General features: G+C 42.2%; 1 protein-coding gene across 1 annotated transcript in view; it reads left to right on the top strand.

Moving 5' to 3' along the window:
• Nucleotides 1-26,274, top strand: part of Cdh17 (cadherin 17) — a 63,367-nt gene that overhangs the window by 30,536 nt on the left and 6,557 nt on the right. Inside the window, exons 7-14 of the mRNA XM_008847832.3 lie at nt 801-932; nt 1,230-1,380; nt 6,030-6,245; nt 10,090-10,166; nt 12,036-12,227; nt 16,699-16,943; nt 20,376-20,506; nt 22,987-23,226. Of these exons, the coding sequence (XP_008846054.2) occupies nt 801-932; nt 1,230-1,380; nt 6,030-6,245; nt 10,090-10,166; nt 12,036-12,227; nt 16,699-16,943; nt 20,376-20,506; nt 22,987-23,226 (1,384 nt within the window). The remainder of the gene's footprint in view (nt 1-800; nt 933-1,229; nt 1,381-6,029; nt 6,246-10,089; nt 10,167-12,035; nt 12,228-16,698; nt 16,944-20,375; nt 20,507-22,986; nt 23,227-26,274) is intronic.

The raw sequence follows: 26,274 nt of genomic DNA, 5'->3' as shown, positions 1-26,274 counted from the left end.
TATATATTTGAGCTTTCAGAAAATATTTCACTGACTGTCATTTTAGAAGGAGATGCAGGACTAGACTGTTTCATGTTCCCGTTCAGTCTGTGAGATATGGCTTCTTTATAGTGGGTTGCATGGTATGTGGTAAACCTTCAATACACATTATTAGTATTCATAATAGACCATCAGATGAGTCAGGCCCTGTCTACACAGCCAGGCCCTGTCTACACAGAGGTTTTACTTTTGTTGTTGTTTTCAAAATAACTGTAGGAGTTTGCAATTATTTTCATCCCTGAAGTCTTTTAGACTGAAGCACTTAGGGAGGAATGAATCTTATTAATGCATCATTATTAATCTTATTTAACTAATCGAACGAAGAGTTTGAAGTCTCTCTGATTGTTCTTAATCCATCTTCACTGGTGCATTTAGAAGCTTGTCATACATCAAGGCTTAGTCCTAGAGGACAAGCAGCTATGAAGTACATTTTGACCCTTAAGCTGATGTTTCATAAACATGAAGCCTTCAGAATCAGAGCCGCAAAAGAAAACAACCCACAGACTCTTTGGTGTGTTTTCAGAGAAATGCTTTAGAGAAGAAAAAAATTCTGTTTGCTTTTTTTTTTCTTTTTAGCAACATAAGTTGCTTTCGAAAATTAGGTTAAAATTTTAAATATGTAAATCAGTCGTTATAAGAAACTATCGACATGCAAGCAAAGTTGTTAGAAAGTTTAGATTGAACTTCTATAGAAGGCTGTCTATTTCTTTTTCTGTTAGTCTGCAAGCATCTTTTCTTACAATTCACTTTGGGCTGTCCAGGTGCGGTGGAATGACCCAGGCGCCCGATATTCCTTAGTCAACAAGGAGACGCTGCCAGTATTCCCATTCTCAATTGACCAGGAAGGAGATATTTTTGTGACTCAGCCCTTGGACCGAGAGGAAAAGGATGCGGTGAGTAAAATGTGAAGTTTCACAGGCGACAAGACAAAGTCCTCTGTCCACTTATAGTTGAGGACAAAATCAATTTTGAATTAAAAAAAATCTGTGTTCCAGATTATAGTATATTAACTTTCAAAGATAGGATAATTTGATAACTTTCCCATAACCCCAGCCCGTTTCATTTTTTCCTCATTTCTCCATTTTGGATAAATTGACACTAAGGCAAGAGATGGTAAATGAACCAGCTATTTTCTCTCCCTATTAAAGGGGGGCAGTGAAGGAGTCTTAATTCTGACTTTCCTATTGTAGCACGTGTTCTTTGCCATTGCCAAGGATGAGTATGGAAAACCACTTGCACCCCCAGTGGATATTCATGTGAAAGTTATCGACATTAACGACAACCCACCAACATGTCTGGATAGGAGGACTGTATTTGAAGTCCAGGAAAATGAAAACTTGGGTAAGAATGAGAGCTGTTCCATGCCATGTAGCTTCTTCCCTAGTAACTATGTGACCTCTTTCTAGTTTCTACGGAGTGAAAGGGAGGCAGGTAGGCCTAATCAGCAGCAGCAGTGAATTATGTTTGCCAAGACACAGGTACAATGTTTTGGATAAAGCAATATCTCTAGTCTTTTGAATTGAGCTTTTTAAGTGCCACTGCCATTACCATGGTCACACCACCACCAATATTTCTATCACTGCTCAGCAGTATCCTGTGTACATAGCTAGGATTCTCTCCCATTTGTAAGATTTCCCCTTCAATGATCTCATTTGACTTCTAAAACAGAGAAAACCTCAGCAGACTTGCTAAATAGCTTTTATGTTCAAAGTCAGATACCCCACAACAAGTAGACAATACAAAATTCAATTTAACCCTTGAGCCTCCCTTTCTAGGAAGCCAACAGTAATTGAGGAAGCTTGCAAGGGAGGCCAAGCCTCATTTAGTTTTCCCTTTAAATCTTTATGCATTACTTAAGTGTATAGCTATATCTATATCTCATGATACCTTTGAGTTTTGTATAGGAACAACTCTCTAAGAAGGTTATGATTTCTGGGAGGTTGAAAAATAAAGCTTCCCTGGTGTCTTAGTCACTTTTCTGTTGCTGTGATAGAAACACTGACTGAAGAAATTTATAGAAGGAAGAGTTTATTTGAGCTTACAGTTCAAGGCGAATTACAGTCTGTCATGACAGGGAGGCATGGTGGCTGGAGATGGCTGAAGCAGGAGCAGCAGAAGTGAAGCTCTCACCTCATCACACAGGCACAAAAAACAAGAGAGCGACTTAAGAACTTTCTGAGCCAAGCCCCAGTGACGTGCTTCCTCCAAGATAGACACACCTTCTAAAACCTCTCAAAACAGTGCTGTCATCTGGGGACAAGATGTCCAAACACTTGGAACCTATGGGGGGACATTTTCATTCAAACCACCACACCTGGATTTTGGCCATTTGTTTCCTTGGCGTTGAGCCCACTGAGCAGACTAGCATCTCCTTGAATGTTTTGGGTTGTGTGCTGTGTAAGTTTCAGAACTTAATAGCTTGTGGGTGGGGCCTTTCTGTCTTCCAGTGAACATCCTCATCACTTTCTTTTGATCTTTCTGCTGCTGTCACAACAGGCCTTTGATGGAAGCTGCTTTTCTGGTGCTTCATAGCTTTTCTTGCCCTGTGATCCTTCTTTTCTTCCTGGGTGTCAGGTGTCACATGGAGGCTATTTTACTATCTGTGTGTTCTTACATTTATCACAATTCTTGCCCAGATTTGAAGACTTAAATGGCAGCTTGAAGAGTTTCAGAAAATATAAGGAAGAATATTACAGTGACAATTGTATAATTATGAAATATATAACAACAGCCCACAAATACTTGTGGCATTGTGCTTTTATGGGAATCAGGGATGGTCTGTGATGCTGAATGAGGGTGGAAAAACTGTTGAAGACTTTTCTAGATGATATCACAAGTCTTTTTGTATTGAGATGATCATGTGATGTAATTGTTATCTATTGCTGTGTAACAAATTTCCCTCAAATTTAGCAGGTTAAGAAAGCAGTAATTCAATACATTAGTTTCTATGAGCCAGGACTCTGGTTGCAGTTTATCTAGGTGCCTCCATTTCAGAGTGGGGAGGGGAGCAGCTGAAGAGAGAGATGGGAAGAAGCAATGTGAAAGTCACAGTCTTTCTATAACCTGGAAATGATGTCCCATTACTTTTGCCATATTCGACTTGTTAGAATTAGGTCATTAGTCTCCACTCAAAATTGACAGGAGAAAGTCATGGAGCATGGGTACCATGAAACCAGGAATGTTGGGAGCCACATGGAGGCCACCTACCTCACTTGGGAAGAGGACAGTGCTAGGTTCTAAGACTGCAGAAGTCATTATTAGTAGAATAAATTGTTCAAAGACTCAGCATGCTACCTGTTTCTTGAAAAGTAAGAATTTATTATGGATAAGCACCTTACAAGGTCTTTAAAGGAAGAGGGGTTCTTTATAGTACAAATCTATATTTTATTTTAAAATATTTTATTTATTATCTTTATTTTGTGTGTATGAATGTATTGCCTGCATGTATGAAAGTGCACCTATGTCATGCAATGCCTGCAGAGATCAGAAGAGGGCATCAGATCTGCTGGAACTGGAGCTATGGATGGTTGTTAGCTTATGTGGGTGCTGGAAATCAAACCCAGGTCCTCTGCAAGAGCAGCAGGTGCTCTCAACTGCTGAACCATCTCTCCAGCCCCAAATTTATATTTTCTTTATGCACCTTGTGAGAGGTATAGACAGTGTCACTTCATTCTGAGGGCTTACTATCTAGTGGAGCTGTCAAGGCCTGCAGAGGTAGAAATACCAACAAGATACTGACTCAAGCCTCATGAGATACTAACTCTATCTTCTTTGGTGTCTGTGTATTAGTATCTTGTGAGACTTGTGTCCCCAGGTCTTTTCAGTACCATTGTAATTATTGAATCCCACCTATGACCAAGACCAGGAGGTTCAGCTTCTTATGAGCCCCACCCCCTTAAAATAGTCCTAGATGCTCTGGCGTATTGATGTGTATATCCCTGAATGAGTTCTGGCTGCCTCCTGGTCCGGAGAGCTGGTGCTCCTTTCACTTCTGGTCATGCAAAGTTCTTTTTCTCTCATCAAGGGGTATCCCGATGCCTCAGTTTTCACCATGCCTCTGACAGCTTGAGTTTCCTGTGGAGAGAACAGCAGTACTTTCAGTGTCATGCTCACTTGCTGAGAGGAAATATCCAAAATGCTTCTTTTCTTTTCTCTTTTCTTTTCTTTCCTTTTTGCAAGGGCAGGTGATGCCACAATTGTGATGGGTTCAGAAAGCAGAGTACATATTATCTGTGTCCTGTTATTCATAATGGTCCCTGACCCAGCCCCTGCATATGCCCAACTTCACTGTAGACATAGGCAGCTCCTTCCCCCATCCTTTGAACCCTAAACCCTGTTAGATTCCATATAAGCCTGTGGAAGGAAACTGAGAGAGGTGTATAGCTTAATTGAAATAATGGGATGGATTCAAATTCTCGGGTGGGATTCATCCTGCATGTAAGAAAATCCACATTCCCATTTTATGGATCAGGATAACCCGGAGCCCAGTGGACCACAGAGCTGGTGGAGCACAGAATCACAGGTACTGACCACTGGAGCTCCTGGGCCTGAGTACTCACAGGGATAAAATGAGTAGGGCTGTGGCCTGCTTCAGGGCAGGAGGGAATATGCCTGCTCTTCATATGCTGCCTTTGGAGTTGAGTTATTCTCTGTAGTTACCCCATGAAGCTCTCAGAAGCAACCAGGATTGGTTTCTCCCTGTTTAGTTGTGCCATTTGCCATGTGTGTTAGTGTCCTAGAGCTGTAGTAATGAAGCATCACAAATTTGGTGGCTTAAAACAACAGAAAGTGATTCTCTTCATTCTAGTGGTAGCGATGAAGGCACCATGACAGATGCTCCAGGGAGAACCCTCACTGGGTTCTGCTAGCTGCTGGCAGAAGCCCACTGGTTTCTTCCCTCCCCTTCCTCTCCTTTCCCTTGTGTGTGTCTCAGTGTCCTCCCTTCTTGTAAGGGATAACTTCATCTCAGTATCGTTAACTGGTTATATCTGCAGTGACTCTATTTTCAAACAGTGTCCATCCTGAGGTTTTAGGTGGACATGGATTTTTTGAGGGGTAGGGAGCAAGAAGGGGGAGTTATGTTGAATTGTCTCTCCCCACCAATTGTACGTGTTGATGTCCTAACTCCCCGTATGGGGTGGATTGTGCCCTCTCCCTAGTGCATCTGATGAAGTTCTAATTCCTAGAATCTCAGAATGTGGCTATTTGGATATAGAATTTTAAAGAGAGAATTAAGGTAGAACAAGGAGGTTGGGAATATAGCTCAGCTGGTAAAGTTCTTGGCTTATTAAGTACAAAGACCTGAATTTGATTCCCAGAACCCAAGTGTAAAAACAGCAACAAAACAGGTATGATGGCTTATACCAACAGTCCCAGTGCTGGGGAGGTAGAATTAAAAGGATGCTCACTGGTCAGCTAGCCTAGCCCACTTGGCAAACTTCAGGCCAGTGAGAGATCCTGTCTCAAAATCAAATCAAAATAAAGCAAAGGCCAAGGTGGACAGGTCCTAGGAATGACACCTGAGGCTGTTCTCTGGTCTTCACATCCACGTGCACACACATATGCACCCACAAACACATTCAAAGGTAGGATGAGGGCCTAATGGTAGGCCCTAATCTAATCTGACTAGCGCTCTTAAAATAAGAAATTTGAATGCCAAGGTACAGAGAGGAAATTATATGAAGCCATGGGGAGGAGGAAAAGCCATTGGTCTTAGATAGAAACAACCTTGGTGATACTTGACCTTGGATGTCCAGCCCCTAGAAGTCTGAGAATGCAGAATTGTTTTTGTTGTTTAAGCCACCCAATCCATGATACTTTATGGCAGAATTGGCTAACTAATACATTAGAGTGTTTAAACAGTATAGCATGCGAAAATTAAGGAATCAAAACAAATCTAAATGTCTTTGTCCCCTACCCAAAATTGTTCCTAGTAGGGAGCTGCTTTCTGAATGGGGCTGGATGAATGAATTTTCTTTGCTTCTCCACAGGTAGCAGCATTGGGATCTTTACTGCCCATGACATGGATGAAGAAAACACTATCAACAGTGTTTTGAAGTACAAAATCGCACACCAAACTCCCAAAGTGCCCGCAGATGGACTCTTTAGCATTGAAGAATATCAGGGAAAGCTCCAGTTAGCTAAACAGTCTTTGAAGAAGCAAGATAATCCTCAATACAACTTAACGATAGAAGTGTCTGACAAAGGTTAGTCTTGCATCTGCTGTCCTGAGTACATACAGCTGTTTTCCTTCTATTTATGATTTGTGAGACTGCTCTAATGCCAAATACAATTCTTGGCTTCCTTTGTGGGATTTATATGACCCAGATGTGGCTGTTTTAACAAAATCTGGAGGGGTAGTTCAAGTGACCTTGTGTTGTTCTGGGTCCTCTGAGAAGGAGCTGAGAGGGTTCAGTGTACCTCTCAAAGGGGATGCATTTGAGAAAATGAGCGGGAAACTGTGAAGGCTGGAAGAAGGTCACACTGCAACACTAGCCTGACCCTGAGGGGAGCAGAGAGGGGAAGGGAGGGCTGCTGGGAATGCCCCCCCCCAAATACCACTGAGCAGCGGAGGAGAATTCTGTACTTTATCTCCAAGAATGGGCCGGCCCTTGCTTCACTCACTAATTGGCTGGGGCAGCCCAAGGGAAACAAGGCCTTGGCACAAATGCAGTTCGAGCACAGCAGTGCGACCATCACCAGTCATCAATCTATTTGTTAGAGGTCTACCAAGCACATTCTTATAATCACCATGATCACAAACAGGAAAACCAACTGTATTTGCTAATCTTTGTGTTTAGACACAAAAGTATTTGTGTATGGAAGTGGAGGAGAAATGTGTCTTTGGGGAGTTCTGGCTTTACTTACCAGCTGCTAGTTGCCAACTTGACAGGACCAGGAGACATTTTCTCCCAGTACTTGTGTATTGTCAAGGTGAGTGGTTCTTGGCCTCTGTTGGGTTAGGAGCCTTTAAGAATCTGATAGAAACATCTCACTCTCAAGCACATCTATACATCCTTAGGCAAATTCACACAGACATAAAAAAACACCTGCTTATTTCTGGGGCACTCAGATACAAGGAGGTTAAGAATCCTTCTAGTGAACTAGTACTAAATCTTAGATTACCAAATAGCCCTGTAATTGTTTTCTGAGGGACACAGCTTACATGAGTGTGGAGAAGCAGAGCATTGGTTATCTGTGTTTCTCATTTCTCATGAATGTTGATATTCTGGGAGAACTTGAGTTTAGCAGGCCCCAGTACATAGTGCCTGCCTGTCAAGTTACTAGGCAACCTCATAATTTGGTAACTAGATAATACCGAAGGCCTGATATTGTTTAGCACCATGAATATAATGACAGATCCCTGTTCATTATGAAGTGGCAGTTTCATACCATTACCCACCCATGCTTTCTGTAAACAGTTATTGAACATTTGCCTGTTGGCATGCTGGACAATGTATTGGGGAGGCACAGAGGAATAAGACCTGGGGTCTGTCCTAAGGGACTGGTCCTTCTGGTAGAGAAGATCGATGCATAAGTCAACCAATTATAAGGAGCACATACAAGGTAGCCCATGAAAGAAGGGGGATAGGCAAAGCTTTCTGGAAAGTGTTACTGAGCTACGCTTTGAAGAATAAATGTGACTAGTTAAAGAGATTGTGCAGGACTTGTTGAAGAGTGGGAATTCCATATGCAATGATATCGGGGCCTAAAGTAGTTGGATAAAGTAGAAATCAGATTTCAAATCATTTATGTGCATGAGTACATCTGGAAAAAGATGGACCTGGGGCTTGAGAGTTGGCTTAGTGGCTAAGAACACTGCTGTTCTTGCAGAAGACCCGGGTTTGAATCCCAGCACCCATGTGGCAGTTAACAACTGTCTGTAACTCCAGTTCCAGGGGATCTGATGCCCTCTTCTGACCTCTGCAGGCACTGAAGGACATGGGTGCACCTACCTACACACAGGCATAACACTCACACACATAAATAATAAAAATAATAAATACAGTATTTTTAAAAAGATGGGCCAGATTATGAAACATGTTTATAGATAAATGTGTGTATTGATGAAATTAAACATTCAGTTGTGCAATACAGAAAATTAGAGACTAGGATATAATGACCATTTTTACAGAAACTTAAGAAAGGGCTGGGAAGACGGTTCTAGTACTTGGAATCCGTGGACTGGGGTGACAGCGACAACAGATGCTTAAGGCTTACTGGTTAGTCAGCCAGGTGAATTTGGTGAGTTCTAGGCCAGGGAGAAACCCTGTGTAAACAAAGAAAAGATGGATAAGCACCAGAGGAATGACATCTAGCCTCCAGATGCACATACACACACGTACACATGTACCTGCACACACATGAATGCACACATGCACACATGTAGAAAAAATGAAGGGCTTGGTAAGCAGGAGACCACTACTGGGCCAAACAAGGTTCTTTAGAAAGGCAGTGAGTTCAAAGCCTGGGCCCACCCAGCATCTACAAATGGTCTGGGGACCAGCTCCAGCTTTAATCAGTATCTGCTTCTTTATAATTAAATTATTAAATTATATTCAGCATTATGGTCAATACACTGAGCACATGCTCTGGAGTTGATTATCTGGGCGTATCAATCAGGATGACAGCAGGAAATGAAGACTTTCTCACAGGGGGCGGCCAAGAAAGTTTAAAGAAGACCATGGGCATGGTAAGGGAGGCTGGCAAGAGGTGTGGAGCAGAGTAGGTGGCCTTTACTACCCTGAAGCCTGAAAGGACTTCCTGAGACAGAAAGACCTGTACTTGAAGTCAGGGAGGAGGGACACGCCAGCCACATTTCTCTCACCCACCCTTCAGTCTCTTGCCAAGTCTCCCATTGTCAGAACCCAGCTGTTAGTGGGAGAGTGAGGACATCCACTGATGAGGTTGATATAGTCTGTGTCTAGACACAGAGCAGAGTAAAAGGAAGGCAGGGCATGGAGAGGACAAAGGGAGCACATGGATTTGAACACTCAACCTACTACCAGTTAGTTGTGTGATCTCAAGCTGGTTTCCTAACTTCTCTGTGTCCTGGCTTCTGCATTTTTAAAAAATAAGTGAGGACGATAACAGAACCTATACCATTAAGTTATTATTATGATAAAATGAATGATAAAGGGAAGGACCTCAGTAGAGGGCCTGGGATCCATAGATGACAGCCATTTGTATTAGGATGAAAACCTTGGTTCGACTACTATCCACATTGTGTAGATAACCTGATGGAGGCACAGAGACATACAGTGATATTCCTACATTCTCACATCTCTGATATGTGGCAGGGCCAGAATTCAAATAGTGAGGTGCCAGAGACCAATGTATTACACTGTAGTTCAAATGATGGAAAGCCTCCCTCCACCCCTTGCAAAGAACCTGCCATTTGCTTCTTGTTCTGGCTCTCTTCCCCAGCATCCCTCCCTCATCTGCAGACCATTCTCATCTTGGATCTAGAATCCATCTGCCTCCTAGTTAGTCGTTGTCAAACTCACCCTTAAAGCCAGTGTCATTTCTCTAGAACCTTATGAACTATCTCTTATGGTTCCTTAAAGGAAGCAAATGATGCCACTTCTATCCTTACTTAGAGGGAAAGAAGAAGGGGCCCTTGAACTTCCTCACCATGCAAGGTAGAACAGATGCAGGGCAGATGTATTCAGAGAAGGAAGGACAGCCTGTGGGAAGCTTGGCAGGATTTCTGGAAGGACCACTTTGCATGGGACTTTGAAGCTTATTTAAGCTTCACCAGTCAGAAGAGAGAGGCTGTTCCACATAAAAGCAGCCATTCTGCTCAAGAAAAAGATGTTCTTCAGGACCAGGTATGGGAAGTTTGGGAAAATGTCTCAGGTCCTTCTCCAGCTCTTACCTCCTCTTTGTGACCAGCTTGTGGGTGAGGTGGAGAGCAGATCACCCTCCATTCACATAAGCGTTATTGTGACTGAGGCTGTCATATCATGTCATATCATGTTTCCTTACTGGTTTTTTATTTTAATGCATGACTTACAGTGAAAATTTTTGTGATGTGATTTTGGTTTTCAGATTTCAAGACCCTCTGTTTTGTACAAGTCAACGTAATTGATATCAATGATCAGATTCCCATCTTTGAAAAATCAGACGTGAGTAGATGCTACCATTTGCTTTTTTAAAATTTTGTTCATATTATTGAACCCTTAATTCTGGAATGAAAGCACAGACAATGGTTAAGAAAAGTACCGGACATGACAGGTGGCCTTGGTCAATGCATTTTATTTTCAATAAAATCCAGACATCATTCTTAGCGGGAGTCCTCAGGGACAGTGACACTCGCTGATACAGTATCTGGGAATACCTGCTTATAAACTCCTATCAGCATTTCCTCCAGGGCTGCTTAAAAGTCAAAACCACAATCTTTGGCAAATCGAAAGAAGTTGGATGTCCGCTTGCAGTTTGTTAGAGATTTTTCAGGCACTAGACAGTAGATAGATTGCTACTAGAGTCTCAATCAAGTATTTTGAATTAAAAAAATCAGCATCCGAAATATTGGCAACTTTCACTCATTTTGTATTTAGCTGGGTTAAAAGAGAAGAAGGAAAAAAATCTCTGGCTTAAGCCTAAGAAAAATTTGCTCCATACGTTTGCAAGAATTAGATTTGTGCATCGAGAAAAATATCAGTGTAAACCATCAAGAAAAAGCAAATGACTGTTTTCTCATCTTTGATGCAGGCTTTAGACAAGGTGTGGTGTTATCATTACTCCCTTAAAGGGATGTCTCAATTTATTTAGCTTGAGGCAGAGTGAAGTCCCTTTGACTAGATTGTTAAGTTACAAGTCGATTTTGAGGCATCCCAGAGCCCTCTGATGATATTCGTAAATCAAAATAGGGACAAGGCTGTGACAAAGAAGGGAACTGATTTATGGTAGGGCTCCGAACGGTAAGAAGTGTGACTGAACATATCTTGTCTAATAGCCACTGAGGTTAAGCAAGCATGAAATAAGAACTCATTTTTTCTCAGTTTGTATCCTCTAGGGCATTTTATCCTCTCCAAATGTTGTGATTTCCCTGCATTGCATCCAGTGCTCATTAGACTGAGTAGAATTGTAGTGGGAGCCCAGGGACTTAGAAATGCAAGTCTGGCTAGTGTGAAAGTGAGCTTGCTTCCTCATTGCTGTGGTCTCCTGTTGGACCCTGGCCATGATCATCTTTGAGATTAGGATGCTGGGAGAGTGGATCTGGAGCTTCCAGGGGAGTAGGGGATGCTTTAGGCAAGTGTGAGGCTTTGGAAGTGTCATCTGCTCATGGGTTTGCATCTCGAGTCTGGGTCCGATCACACCAGCCATGTCATTCTGAGGGCATTGGGAATCCAATCATTCACTTTTCTGTCAAATGCCACTGGTAAGGCCTCCACTCTCTAGGGTGTTTTGTTGCTCATTTTTCCTAAGCACCAGCTGTTCAGGGCCTTACATGCATTATTCCTCTTATTATTTATTTATTTATTTATTTTAGTTTTTTTTGCATTGTCCCTCTTAACACCCACAGCAAATGGGAAGTAGGTTATGTTATTTCCATTAACAGAGTATCAAACCCATGTTTGAAGAAATGCGATAACTATGTCACTTAACTAACAAATGGCAAGTTTAAGACTCACGTCCAACTCTCTGTCCAATGTTCAAGCTATTAAACGCTCATCCTTAGTTGATTTAGGAATTAGAATAATAAATGTAGAGTATCTGTTGCATTACTACTGAAATCACTAAAGCCATTAAGCAAGTTGGATATTGAAGTGGGAATCCATTTTAGAATCCTTCTAGAATGTCTGAGATGTTAAGTTCCTTGGTATGGATTTCAGTTCATGAGTATAAATGGTGTTAAAACCACCTGTGACATCAGATGGAAAAACATGTTTGAAGGTGTTAATGACAACTGTGATGTTTGTCTGTCCCGAACCCAGAAATGTTTGTCCTTTGACAATTAAGCTCAGTGACAATAGATTCTGTTTCCTCCCCAGTACGGAAGCATAACTCTCCCTGAAGATACAGCCGTTGGGTCCATAATCTTAATCATCCAAGCCACAGATGCAGATGAGCCATTCACCGGAAGTTCTAAAATCCTGTACCGCGTCGTACAGGGAGACACGGAGGGAAGGCTGGAAGTTGACACAGATCCCCAAACCAATGCTGGCTATGTCAAGATTAAAAAGGTAAATATCCCATTTAATGATTTTGTCGTCTTGTGAATTAATTTACTTGTGACTGTATCAGGACCAATAAGCAGAGGTGACATAGTCATAGTGACTTCTCAGGCAGGATGAGAGATTCCTGCCACGGTTTCTCATTCCTGCCCTCCTCCATGAAAGTCAGGGTGCTAGTTCTGGACTGTCACTAATTGGTCAAGTAGCTTTTACAGTGAACTAATATTGCCATATGCAATTCATAAAATATAAGATGAACAATTTTAAAGTATAAGTATGTTTCATAAGACATATTAAAACTTTTTGCCTGAAATTTAAATAGGAAATCTATATTTTATTCGCATTTCTGACAACCACGTGGAGATAAGGGTGAGGATTGTACAGGGTTCCCTCTATCCCTTGCAAATGTGGAGGGTTAGAGTGAATGAGTCCTATGTCGCTGTAGCTGGAAAACCTCTTATACCGATGTGGCTGGCACAGATTCCTCTTGAACAGTGCCTGGGGATTGTGGGATTCCTTTCAGGGATTGAAAGATAAGTTTGCTCTTCCATCCCTGACCCACCCCCACTTTGCAGCTAGAGTCCTAGGCTTGGGGCACAACTCTAGGGATTCCAGAAAGTCAGGCCTGGCTGCTCACTCCAAAGGAAACAAACAGTGGCAATAGCACAAACCAGGAAAGGATTTTAGCCATCAGAGCAATAGTAAGAAGGCAAGTGAGGTTAGGAATCAACCGTCTGAACTGGGGCTTTGACATGAGCGTTAGGTTTATGTAAAGAAAGATTTGGGGCAGGGCAAATCAGAGGCAAGTACAATTAAGTGGTGCTGGTCACAGTGTGGGCTGCTTGGTCATTGTCTCAGTTCTGGTCCTGCAGGCTGGCTTAAAGAAATCCTTATCACTGATGGGACCATGTGATCCTCCTGCGTGGGGTGGCCTGTCTGTAATGCCCAGCTGATCCTGGATTCCGAGGTGGATGTGACCGTAGGATTAGGACAATGACTGGACACTTTGAGATACCTTTTTGGGAAGGTATAGGACAGGATGTTGTAAAAGCCTCAGTTGCTCTTATCTTTACGTGTGTGTCTCTGTGTGGTTATGTGTACATGAGTGCAGTGCTTGTGGAGGTCAGAAGTGATGGATACCCTGGAACTGGAGTCACAAGCAGTTGTGAGTCATCTGACATGGATACTGGGAACTGAACTTGGATCCTCTGTAAGTGCAGTGCAGGATCTTAACCGCTGGGTCACCTCTCCAGCTAGTCTTGACTGTTTTTAACAAGCTCATGCATCAGCTGGAAAGCCACTGTGCACCTGTTTTCCTCACCTCCTTGGTAACAAGGTGAAATGTCCCCTTTCCTGGGTCTTTGCTCTTAGCACTTTATCTCTGCTTCCAGGTTGGCTTGAAATCCCTGCCTTCACCTTCCAGGCAGTCCTGTGCAGAGGAGGCACTCTGGCAAGGATGGGTTTTCTGCTTATCTAATGAGCTGTGTCTCCAAGGGTTTCTTGATTTGACTTTTCACACATTAAGTGTCATGAAAGACTATGCATATGGATTCAGCTGTGCTGGTTCACATTTGCTAATTTAGAACAGTTTTTTTTTTTTTTTTTTTTCCTTTGGCAGGTCTAGTGGGGAGGTGCTCAGGTATGGAAGTTGGAGTGCTCAACCTCTTAAATAACAGACTCCTATTTTTGTCTCTTGTCCCTCCATTCAGTAAGTGCTGAAGGAATACTCACACATCTCTTGGCTGATCTCCCTGTCTTCCTTTGGGCCACCTCTCATGTAGCCATTTCTAGAGCTTTGTCTCTAAAACATTAGCCTGACCTTCTCCATCAAGAATGAAGTCCAAGCTTGACGACTTGTCCAGTCTTCTCTGCCATCTTTCTCCTCTCAGCCTTGTGTGTTCTGTGCTGTTCTGATACCACAGGCTGCTTTTCACCTGCAGGGATGCAGTCTCACTTCCTTACCCGTGTGCCTCTGCGGTCATAGTGATGGAATGGAAAAGCTAAGTAGGAAACTTAGGGCTTGCTTGGTGACAAGGTTGGGCAGGTGTCCTTTGCCCGGGTGTGCAAAGTCCAGGAGAGTAGTGTTTTCATTGTGGCAGGCTGGCACATTAGGTTCAAGTTCTATCTATTTTTGTCCTTTTGCTATGATTTTCTGGAGGCTGTTTTCTTCCTGCTGAGTCTACTGGACTCTTGTCTTAACTGGACTCCATTACTCTCTGAGATGCGGAGTGATTCCCAGGGCTCTTGACCATGGAAGAGTACTATCAGACCATGTGTAATAATCAACAAGTCATCAAGGGTCCCATGCAGTGTAGACAGTAGATGCTTATCTCTGTGAACAACCTCACCTTTCATGTCCACATAGTTGAACAAATATCATGCTTCTTTATCCAATCTCAAGTATGACTTCCATGATTCTCACTTCCAGGTTTCCATTGTGCTCATGAGTTAGGGAATGAGCTGCTGGCTCTTTTGTTGTGTGTGCCTGGGGATGGGGTTCATGAAGGTGAGGGTGTGCTCTAAAATCTTCTTTCCATTGGAGTGCTCAAGGACCAAGCCTTTCATATCTTTGTATTTCCTGACTACCTAAGGTACTGTGTGTCAAGAGAGAGATGAGGAATGACAGGGATCTAGAACAGTCCTTCCTCCCACAGAGCTGATGGTCAGTGAGGGTTGAAAGTTAGTAACAGCACAATTTGAATCCTGGCTTGAGTGCAGAGGATGTGGGCTTTGTTTTGGGTTAGGTGGTGGGATCAGGGGAACTGAGGAGGAGAGCAGCATTGATCAGCTTCTCGAGGATAAGAATTTTTTCAGATGTCGGAAGGGCAGGCTGAGTCAATGCCATCATGTGTCTGTCTTTGTATTCATGAGTGCTATCTCTATCCCTGTGTAACTGATGAGAAACTGATATAAGGTAGGAACTAACATTCACCAGGATGACTTTGGTTCTCCAGAATTGGACTTGTGAATAAAGTCATGAGTGCTACTTCTGTAGTTCATAATTTCCCTTTGGGCTTTGCATTGATTCTGTCTTGTTTTTGAGGTTTTAAGTCCCTTTGAGAACTGATAAAAACAAAACGAAACAAAACTGGCAAGATGGTTCTGTGGGTGAAGGTGCTTGTCCCTAAGCCTAATAACCTGAGTTTGATCCTCAGGACCCCCATGGCAAAAGGAGAGAACCGACTCCAGCAAGTTGTCCTCTGAGTTCCACATATGCAGTATGACACACTTAATTCACACAGACCTGCATACAAAATAAATAGATGGGAAAAATTTAAATCTATATGCCTTCATCCTAAAAATGTTAATTCCCACACACACATGCAACATTTAGATTTTAGTTCCTGGGGGTTGAGAGTTCTGTCCTGCAGCAGGGGCTGCGCACGATTCCCAGGCTGCTAGTGGCAGGGATTTTCCTCATATAGAATCATAGATTTCTGCTTAGAGAGGGACCATAGGGCCCCTCAAGCCAACTGCTTATAAGATAGCTAAGTCCTTTCTGTGCTGTCACAGGTGGTGTTCCAGTTTGCCTTTTGTTGCTGTGATAAAACACTGACCAATCCCAACTCGGGGGAGGAAAGGGTTTATTTCATATTACAGTTCACAGTCTATCGGGAGAAGTCAGGCAGGAACCTGGAGGCAAGAACTAAAGTAGAGACCACAAAGGATTGCTGCTTGCTGGCTTGCTTCCCCTGGCTTGCTCAGCTCCCTTTCTAACACAGGCCAGGCCTACCTCCTAGGGATGACATATCCCACAGTGGGCTGAACCCTCCTACATCAATTAGCAATCCAGAAAAATGTCTCACAGGCATGCCCACAGGCCAATCTGATCTGGGGACTTCTTCAGTGGAGGGTCCCTCTTCCCAGGTGACTCTAATTTTGTGTCAATTTGAAAACTTCCAGAACTTACTGTTTCTGGAGAACTCACTGTTTCTGGGTCAACTCTTTCCATCTTAGGTAGCTCTGCTTGTTAAAGTCTCCCTCATACAGAACCCAAGTCGGCTTCTTGTTTCCATTCCTGGTCCCGCCTGTCCAGGTAGACCAGGGGATGTATCATCCCTCTGGTTTGGCCTCTCCTCACCTCTCTTACCCTCCAGGAGTTTAGTCTGATTTGGGGCTTGGGTCCGGACATCACTGAGAAACCATTCCCACACCATGTGGATATCTCTGCATCATGAGCTGTGGTCAGAGAATTGCCTGAAGGGTGATGAGTTTCTGCTGAGTAGATGAGCGAAGAATCAGGATTAAATGAGGAGGGCTGTGCTAAAGTTCCTCTTTCAGGGAAGTCAATCACATGAAAATATTAAGTGCTCTGATAAGTCCCACAGGAAAGTGTTTTTCTTGTTCTATTGTCATGCTGAGAAGTAGGTTTTTGCTGAGACTGTGTGAGTTTAAAGATGTATAAGAAATGAATACTTTAAGGAAGCTAATAACCCCCAAATTAAATTTCCCTCTTTTTTCTCTCTCCCTTCCCCCACAGCCTCTTGATTTTGAAACAGAACCAGTTTCCAACATTGTGTTCCAAGCGGAAAACCCTGAGCCTCTGGTGTATGGTGTCGACTATAATGCCAGTTCTTTTGCCTCATTCAAGCTAACTGTGACAGATGTGAACGAAGCACCTGTATTTCCCCAACACATATTCCAAGTGAAAGTCAGTGAGGATACGGCAGTAGGCACTAAAGTGGGCAACGTGACTGCCAAGGATCCCGAAGGTCTGGCCGTAAGGTATAGCACAGCACTCTGGGCAGGCCTAGATGTGTGTTGTGACCACAGCCAGAGGACCAAGGAGGCTGGGAAGGCAGAGAAGAGGCCTTTGCTAGCTTCGGGGCAGGGCCCAGTGGAGCAGCCAGCAATCCAACCAGGATGTCTGGCCTTGGTTCAGCAGGCATCCAAAGATGCCTCCCATCCTGGAAAGCAATGTCAGGATTTTTTCTGTCTGTCCCACTTGCTGCAGGCGCCAGCTGGGATCTGGTGAAGTCAGGAGATGGGAGCCACCTTCTTTCCTCAGAGCCCAGACAAGCTACAGCCAGTCCCTGGGCCTGGACTGTCAGGATCTGAAGAAAGGTCCTGGAGAAAAGAGGACTGAAGTTCTAGAGAGAGAAGGAGGCAAAAGTCCAATTGAATAGAGCAGGTTGGCTTACAGGAAGGGATTAAATTCGATGAAGAGAGCTCAGGCTCCTCTACTCTCCAGAGAGCTAGCCTGGGGCAGAAAGACCCCACCCCTCACCCCAAGAGGGGTTAGGTGCTTAGCGATATGTGTAAATACTTACACCTTAGCCATTTTCAATATTTTTATGTAATAACACCCACACTCATTTGCTTCAATAATATGCAATGATTAATTTACTCATTGCATATGCATATGTAGCTATCCATATCTGTATAATGAGCTTAAACATCACACAGTTAATAAATAGATAGGATTTATATTGATGTTTTTCTTCTATTATAAAGCATTGTCTATACTATATATGACATAATAAATACTTCATCAAGACTTAGCAAGTGCATATAGTTACAAATGGCAATTCCTTAAATTTCGCTATACAGTTTGGGACGTCTTACCTCCCATTGTCCTTTAGACACTTAGATTCAGTTATAAGGACTTTACTAATTGTCTTTCATGGCATGTATTACTCTTTTTTGCTTGCTATAACAAAATACATGAGGCAGGCTAACATAAAGAAAAGTAAGTTAATTTAGCTCATAGTTCTGGAAGTTTATGGGCATAGCATCAGCACTGGCAGAGTCTGGTGAAGGGCTCGTGTGACTTGTGAGCACAGGAGCAGCAGCACTGGGCAGGGAAAGGCATCATATGGCAGGCAGGGAGTCAGAGGACTGAGGTCAAATCATCCCTGCAGCCCTACCTCTTAAAGGCCCCACACTCACTACCTGGGGAGGTAAGGCTGGCAAGGAAGACTGAGAAAGGGGTATTCTAGAAGGCAAATGAGAAAAGTATCTGAGGACTGTCGAAAGCCCAGATGCATGTGGCAAGTTAAGAACCAACTTACTGACTCCAAAGTGTCAACTGAGAAATGTAACCTCCAGTTCTGTAAACTTCAAAGAGTCTGTAAGCACCCAGCAAATTCAAATCCAATCCATCATCAAATCCTTCAGACCCTATTGCTGAGATAAGTCCAGAATCCCAGTGCTTCTGACTCTTTCCAGTGTAGTCCAAGGCACAGCCATCTCTGTTCTGAGATGCAGCCCCTTCTCCCACCTGGAGTCAACTTGCTGTAGTTCATTCAGCAAGAGCCTTTAAAAAAGTAAACTATTCATCCAACTCCTCTTCAGTACAAAGGATTGCTTATTTGTCAGCCATATACAAAGACAAACACAGTGCTTGACATATATAGTACAATATGCTAAAAATACACTGGGAAAAGTAATTTAAACATAATTTAAATCATTCATATTTTGGGACATGTAAGTTACCAGCATTTTTAAAAATTGTAGACACTGTTTTGAATACATGCACACATGTATCTTTTAATGTTTGTTAACTTTTTATTGAGGTGACATTTTCATGAGTGGGAATATTTGGCTTAAGGCTGTAGCCATCCTTATGGTTATAATGTGTGCTTAAAAAAGGCTGAGCTCCTTGGTTTTACTGGACCATGTCTTATTTCTCTCAAATTCATCTTCTTTACATCTACCAATGAATTCCATTGAAAACACAAACACAACTAGGTCACCTCCATTCAACACCGCTTGGTGGCTACCTGTAGTTTCCATGACTGGCCCTCCAAATACCTGTGGCGTTGTCTTTCACAGCCACAGCTTCCCATGTGCATCCAGCACCACTGAAGCGTGCCCCTCCCCCACCACAAAGCCGTTCTTGCCTATGTCAACATTTCCTTTTGAAGGACCTCTCTTTCCTGTATAGCTAACCCTTTGCGCTGTATTTACCACATTTTCCTGGAATGATCTGTGTATGTGTCTAAGAATCCCTTTCTGCAAACCCTTCCCTTGGTCCTGTCTCATGCATTCAGTTGATGTTTAGTTGGGGTTCACTGGACCATCAGTAGTCTACGTCACCACTCACTGCTCAAATCTCCTTAGGTGGGATGGTGTGCTCAGAGCTTTTGGTAGAGGTTACTTCTCTTTTAATTCTTTGATTGCCAGGAAAGTAGAACTTTTCTTCCAGAGCCTGCATCTATACCTTACATAGTAAAACAAATATAGAACCATATTAATATGAACAAGCTTTTCTTTTAAAAAAATTTTTATTGAAAGTTTTGCAATTTTCATGCAATATAATTTTTTCAATATATATTTTATTAAATTTTTGTGCATTTCATACACTACATTTTAGTCATATTTAGACCTTCTCTTCTATCTGTAACTCGCATAGCCTGCCAGCTGAATTTCATGCACTCAGTCATCTATTTTAAGGCCCATCGAGTCAAGTTTGTATACCCAGATGTCCCTTGGTGTGAGTTCACTTACTAGAACAACTTAAAGAAGACCAACTCTCCCTCACCTAGCAGTGATCAGCTGTCAATAGCTCCTCAGTTAAGGCTGGGAATTCTTACCTATTTCCCCATTTCTACGCTGGGTTTTTGTCTGAGTTTGCATGGATCTTGTGCATGCTGTCATCATTGCTTTGAGTTGTTGGTGAGGGTAGTCCAAGAGACTCCCAAAATAACGCAAGACTATTGCCATAGCCCTTGATTGCCTCCCAGAACTTGAAGGTCAGATGCTATGGAACAGATTTTGAACACATGATTTGGAGCAATAAAGCTAGAACCAAACTGGGAGCCACCTCCCCGAAGACTAGCTCTCACAGTTTTAGAGGGTACTATGCAAGCTGCTAAGGGAGAAAATCAATCAGTGGTCCAACCCCAGCTTTAAAGCCTAATAACCACAACAATGACCAGTACAGCAAACTGTATCAGTGGGTGCAGTAGTGGCACTTTTATCTTGGGGTAATCAACAGCTACCTAATTGAACTTAAAGCTTTTCTTTTGAAGATAGAGATGTAAATGAGATGCTGATCCTGTAAATATGCCCTATATTATCCTATATATGTATATATACATACATAGAATCCAATAAAAATCTAAATGATAATGTTGGCCTAATAATGTACTGATATACAAGCTATCTTTTGTTTTCATGCAAAGTAACACAGACTTTATTCTTTTCTTTATGAAGTTATTCACTGAGAGGCGATAAGAGAGGTTGGCTTAAAATCGACTCTGTCACTGGTGAGATCTTTAGTGTGGCTCCGCTGGACAGGGAAGCTGAGAGTCTCTATCGGGTACAAGTGGTGGCCACGGAAGTAGGTGAGAATAACAAAATCAAACCACTTATTACCAGGGAAAACACTGGTAAAAATGAAAGAATAAGAAAGTTGGTGAGGTTAAATCAGTATTCTGTTATAACCATAAGCCATAATCAGTTGGGTGCAAAGTGTGTGTGTGTGTGTGTGTGTGTGTGTGTGTGTGTGTGTGCATCAGGTGGGGCTTGGGTCTTCCTGGTGTTGTTAGAGAACAGCTGTCCCAATCTAGGCTGTTTCTAGGTAGGTTTTCTCTGAGGCTGGTAGGGTGTCAGGGATGCAGCCTAGACATCAGGGATATTGCTGACTCTGGTTTCCTGAAGGGGCTAGAGCCTCTTCTTGGAAAGTTCCAGAGATCCTGACTGACTTCTGTCATTCCTTCCTCTGAGTAGGATGTGGATTTTTCCAGGACAGGAGGCCAGTGGCCTGTAGAGCCTTAAATGTCAGTTCTTCGGGCTCATCCTTCAGTGAAGCAGAAGATATTTTATACAGTGGTGTCCATTTCCACACAAGCTTGTTCAGCAGCAACCCTGGGAGTCCACCCCTGGAGGCTGATTCAGTAGGTGTGGAGGAACCTGGGTATCTGTGTTTGAATGAAGTAGAGTGGACTTTTGAAAGGAAGGACTATCATACTGATGCACCCAGGATGTCATGAAGCATCCTGGATAAGTACTGCATCCTGTTTAATTCAGTTGCTATAATACAAGCTGCCCACTGGCTCTGAACATGGAGTTCCAGGAAATTTTTCAGATTAAAATAAAAATAGACTCACAGGAATAGTATGCTAACCAGGCTAATAAGGCTGGTAATTAAAACGCTGAGTTTCTTTAAATGGAATTTAAATGGAATTTTCCATCTTGCAGTAGGAATTCTGTTGATCTTACGCTGATCAAGGACTCTAATTAGCTAGTAATACATCTGCTTGGTTTATAAGAAAAATGAGAATGGAACAAATTACCAGCAAACAAATACAGTTTTTAGACTAAAAAATAATTAAAAATGTGAAGCCTCAAATTAGAGGCTCACATGGGGAACAGAGAGAGGAATCATAAAAATGGTCTCCCAGTGGGGAAAGATGAAGAAAACGAAAATGACCACAGTCTGACCCAACCGCAGCAGGCAGAATGCAGAGCTGTCCACTGTCTTCAGAAGGGATGTGAGTGGACTGGGCTTGCCAAGGTGGGTCAGAGACATGTTTCTGTCGCCTGCTGTGCAGTCCACGGTCAGGGTGTGTATGTTTCACTCCTGACTTTTAAGCTTCCAGTAAGTCCTCTGGAGCTTTCTGGCTAAGCCTTAATGTGGTGCCCTCCCCTGCCTCCCATATGAATCAACACTTCACTTTGCACATATCCTGTAAGTGCTTCTTACATTTTACAAGTTTCATAGAGCAAGACCATGAACCATTTTCAGCTGCTGGCCCCGAAATAACGTAAACAGATGAAACAACTTCAAGGACACCAGTGGACTTTTCTTTGGTTTAAGAGCAGTCAGGGATGTAGAAGATGCCAGGAGAGAAGCAAGAAAACAAGACTTACTGGAATGAGAGCAGAAGCCAGAGAACAGGGCTTAGGGGAACAGAAGGGAGTCAGGAACAGCAGAATCAGTATCTGTGCGCGGTCAGGGAGACAACAGGCGGTGTTTACACGGCACTGTCGTCCCCACACTGCACGCCGCCTGTGATCATGCACTCCTCAGCTAGCACTATGAGGCCCCTTCTGTTAGTGACCATATTTTGTGCACAAGGGAACCAAGGCACTGAGAAGTTAAGTTGCCCAAGTGCACACCACTGCCAATTGGTCGCAAGGTCGCAAGAGTTTCATTACTACAGAATGAGAAGTGACATTTATGCAGCCGTTTGAGATCTTCAACAGCCACATGCTTTCTCAGCTGAGGAAATGCAGCTTGGAGAGCTGAACCATGGTGCTTAAGGCGACAGTGAGTGAGCGGGTGGGAGGTGTCTGACTGACCTGGATTAGCCACCTCTCCACTGCTGACGAGCTATGTGAACTTAATTTAAGCACACAACTTCTGAGCATCCATGTTTTCATCTGTCAATGTATATCAGAGTTGTTCTGAAATCATATATGTTTACAGATTTTTGTTAGTATTATTATTTTGTTAGTATTAACATTTTATTACTTTTTTTATTTCATTTGTGGAGTCGGGGGGAGCTTGTGTGTGTGTGTCTGTGTGTGTGTATGTAGGACAGAGGACAATCTGTGGAAGTCAGTGGGTTTCCAGGATTGAAATTGGGTTTTTAAGCTTGGCAACAAGGGCCTTTTCCTGCTTGAGCCCCTACCTTGCTGGCCCCGTTTAAACGTTTTAACTAGCAATAAAATCAGGTCTATATTCTAAAGGTTTTTCTTCTTTCTTCCACTAGTCTACCTGACTGGTTGAACATTAATTTTTTTTTTAAAGAGAAAAATGCTTTCTTAGGCAGGACAGTGAGCATGCTTGATTCCATGTTCCAACCATTCAATTCCTTAGGTGGGTCTTCCTTGAGCTCCATGGCAAATTTCCACCTGGCACTTACAGATGTGAATGACAACGCCCCACGCCTCTCCAAGGACTATACTGGTTTGTTCTTCTGCCATCCCCTCAGTACCCCTGGGAGACTCGTATTCGCTGCCGCTGATGATGACCTACCATCGTTTCGGGGGCCCCAGTTTACATTTGCCCTTGGCAGCGGAAGCTTACAAAATGACTGGGAAGTTTCCAAAATTAATGGTGAGTTGTCAGATGTACATGGAGAAAATCAATGATGAAAGTGGAATTAGGTTTTGTCTTAGTGGATTTTCACAACTCTACATACAACTTTTGTGTTCCAGGAAAGAAGTTCATGTTTTAGAAGCACGCAGGGAAAGTTTTCAAATGGGACAAAACCCCAGGCTTTGAGGGAGGGAACTTGGAGAGTGTACACGGAGAGCTGAACAACTTGAACATCAGTTGTAAACTTCCCACTGAAGCTGACAGATTTTATGATAATGCTCAAAATTATGGAAATTGACATAAATTACATTTATTCAATCTGCACAACTTTATTAGAATAGCCATATAAATATACCACTGAGGTCATCAACATAATCGAGTTCACACTTTGGCACTCCCAAGTTTTTTCTTACCTTATTGCAGTGTCTACTTACCTTCCCCTCTCTTCAGGCAACCCTGATCTGCTTTCCGTCACTACAGATTTGTCTTTATTTACATTAATTTTATCGAAATTAATTTTACCTTTGCCTAGCTTTTTCCACTCAGATAATTATTTTGAGATGCATTCGTGTTGTCTCATGTGCCAGGACTTTATCTTTTAATTGAAGAACGGTATTCCAGTGTCTACTAATATCACATTACTCATTCACTTGCTGGTTTTCATTAACTTGTTCTCACTTCTGGTTTTTTTTTTTTTTTTTTTTAAAGCTGCTCTGCACACTTGTGCACCAGTATTTTGCAGGATTTTTTTTCATGCTTCCTGGTTAAATACCAAGATTTAATGACTGAGTCATATGGTTGTTTAAAGTTTGTCAAACTATTTCCCAAATTGGTTTTAACATTTTACATTCCCACCAAAGTAGAAGAGTTTCAGCTGCTCAACACTCTCCCTACCACTTTTGCTATGCTGCTTAATTTTAGCCTTTCTAGTGGTTATATACCATTATTATATTACAGGGTTTTTTTGTTTGGTTTGGTTTGCTTTTTTTGAGAGAGGGTCTCCTTGTAGCCCTAGCTGGCCTGGAGCTCCCAACATAGACCAGGCTGGCCTCCAACTCAGAGATTTGGCGGCCTTTGCCTCCCAAGTATGTGCCACCACCCCAGGCTATAGTTTTGATTTCTACTTCCCTAGTGATTTATTATGTGTTAATGATCTTTCCTTGTGATGATTTGCCATCCACATATCTGTGAGGTGTCTTATCAGATATTGTTCCCAGTTACAAATTTGAGCTCTTTATCTTCTATTGTTGGATTGTAGACATATATGGAAATACACATAAAAGTATATATAAAATAAGTATAGAAAATGTATAATGGGAAACATGTTTAAAAATATATAACGGGAACATGTGCTTTATCAGGAAATTGTATTTTTATTTTATAGCAATGTCTTTAAAAAAATATGTTTATTTTCAGGCCAGATGTAGTGGCACACACCTTTAATCCTAGCACTGGGAGGCTGGGGAAGGTGGATCACTGTGAGATCAAGGCCAGCCTGGTCTACATAGTGACCAGGCCAGTTCTAGGCCATCTGGGGTTACAGAGAGACCCTGTTGATACAGGGTCTAAGATCCACTAAAAGTTCATTTTTGTATATGATGTATGACAAAGATCAAGGTACTTTATTTTTAATGTGGCTATTTAATTGTTCTAACATTCATTTAATACATTTCTATTTTTTTTTTTTTTTTTTTCTTTTTTAAGCAGGGTATCCCTGTAGCCCCAGCTGTCCTGGAACTCACTATGTACACCAGGCTGGCCTTGAACTCACAGAGATCCACCTGCCTCTGCCTCCCAAGTGCTGGGACTACAGGCGTGTGCCACCACGCCTGGCTCATTTAATACATTGCTTTCATACTGAATTATCTTGGTAACTTTGGCAAAGGGGTGTGTGTGTGTGTGTGTGTGTGTGTGTGTGTGTGTGTGTGTGCATGTGTACACATACATATTGGTCCATTTCTGACTCTATTATCTTGATTCTTGTAGCTCCATAATAGGGCCTGAAATCAGGTAATGTAATTTTTCCAACTTTGTTCTTCTTCAACATTTTTTCATTCCTTCTAGGTGTTTGACATTTTGGTATAAATGTCAGAATGTAGCATGTCTATTTCTACCAAAAATCTGTTGAGATTGTGACTGGATTCTATCCGATCTATATAGGGGCTTGGTGCATCTTCAGTTCATGAACATGGCACGTGTCTCCATTTATTGAGGTCTTTAACTTTCTTCAGGAACATGTCTTAACTTTCAGCATCAATTCTTGCAAAAAATTTTCTTGAACATTTCATGGTTCGATGCTCTTTTAGTGATGTTTTAAGATTTCTAAATATCTCTAGGATGTAGAAATCTAACTGGTGATTTTTGGATATTGTTCTCATATTGCAACTTGTTGACCCCATTTACTCATTTTTATACTGTTTGGATTCCATAGATTTTTGACATAGATTGTTATTTATATATGGCAGTTTTACTTCTTCCTTTACTATCTTTAGTTTAACCTTGCCTTATTACTGGCTGAAACCTTCAATACAGTGTTGCATAATGCTACTGGGACTACAAATACTCGCCATGTTCCTGATTGAAGAGATAACAGTCTGTCTTTCAACATCAAGTATGTTAGTGGTAGGCTTTTTATGGACAATCTTAATTTGAGAGAAGACTTTTACTTTCTTTTTAAATTTTATTTTATGTGTATGAGTGTATTGCCTGCATGTATGAAAGTGCACCCATGTCGTGCAATGCCCAAGGAGGTCAGAAGAGAGTGTTGAATCCTCTGGAACTAGAGTTACAATTGTTAGCCACCATGTGGGTGTTGGGAACCAAACCTGAGTCCTCTGTAAGAACAGCCAGTGCTCTTAACCACTGAGCCACCTCTGCAGTCTCAAGACTTACTTTCTATTCATAACTTGTTGAGAATTGTTTTTGTGTACCAGAAATGGATATTAATTTTTTTGTATCTATTGAGCTGATTGTATAATTAAGTTGAAAGTTTTATCAGTTAATTGGTGTATTATATTGGCTACTATCTTAAACCAACTATATTTCTGGGATAAACTCTACTTGGTT

The sequence above is a fragment of the Nannospalax galili genome, unplaced genomic scaffold (assembly GCF_000622305.1).
Source record: "Nannospalax galili isolate Female #2095 unplaced genomic scaffold, S.galili_v1.0 scaffold183, whole genome shotgun sequence".
NCBI classification, from domain to species: domain Eukaryota; kingdom Metazoa; phylum Chordata; class Mammalia; order Rodentia; family Spalacidae; genus Nannospalax; species Nannospalax galili.
Note: the sequence above shows the minus strand (reverse complement) of the source record. Positions and strands in the feature narration are given on the sequence as shown.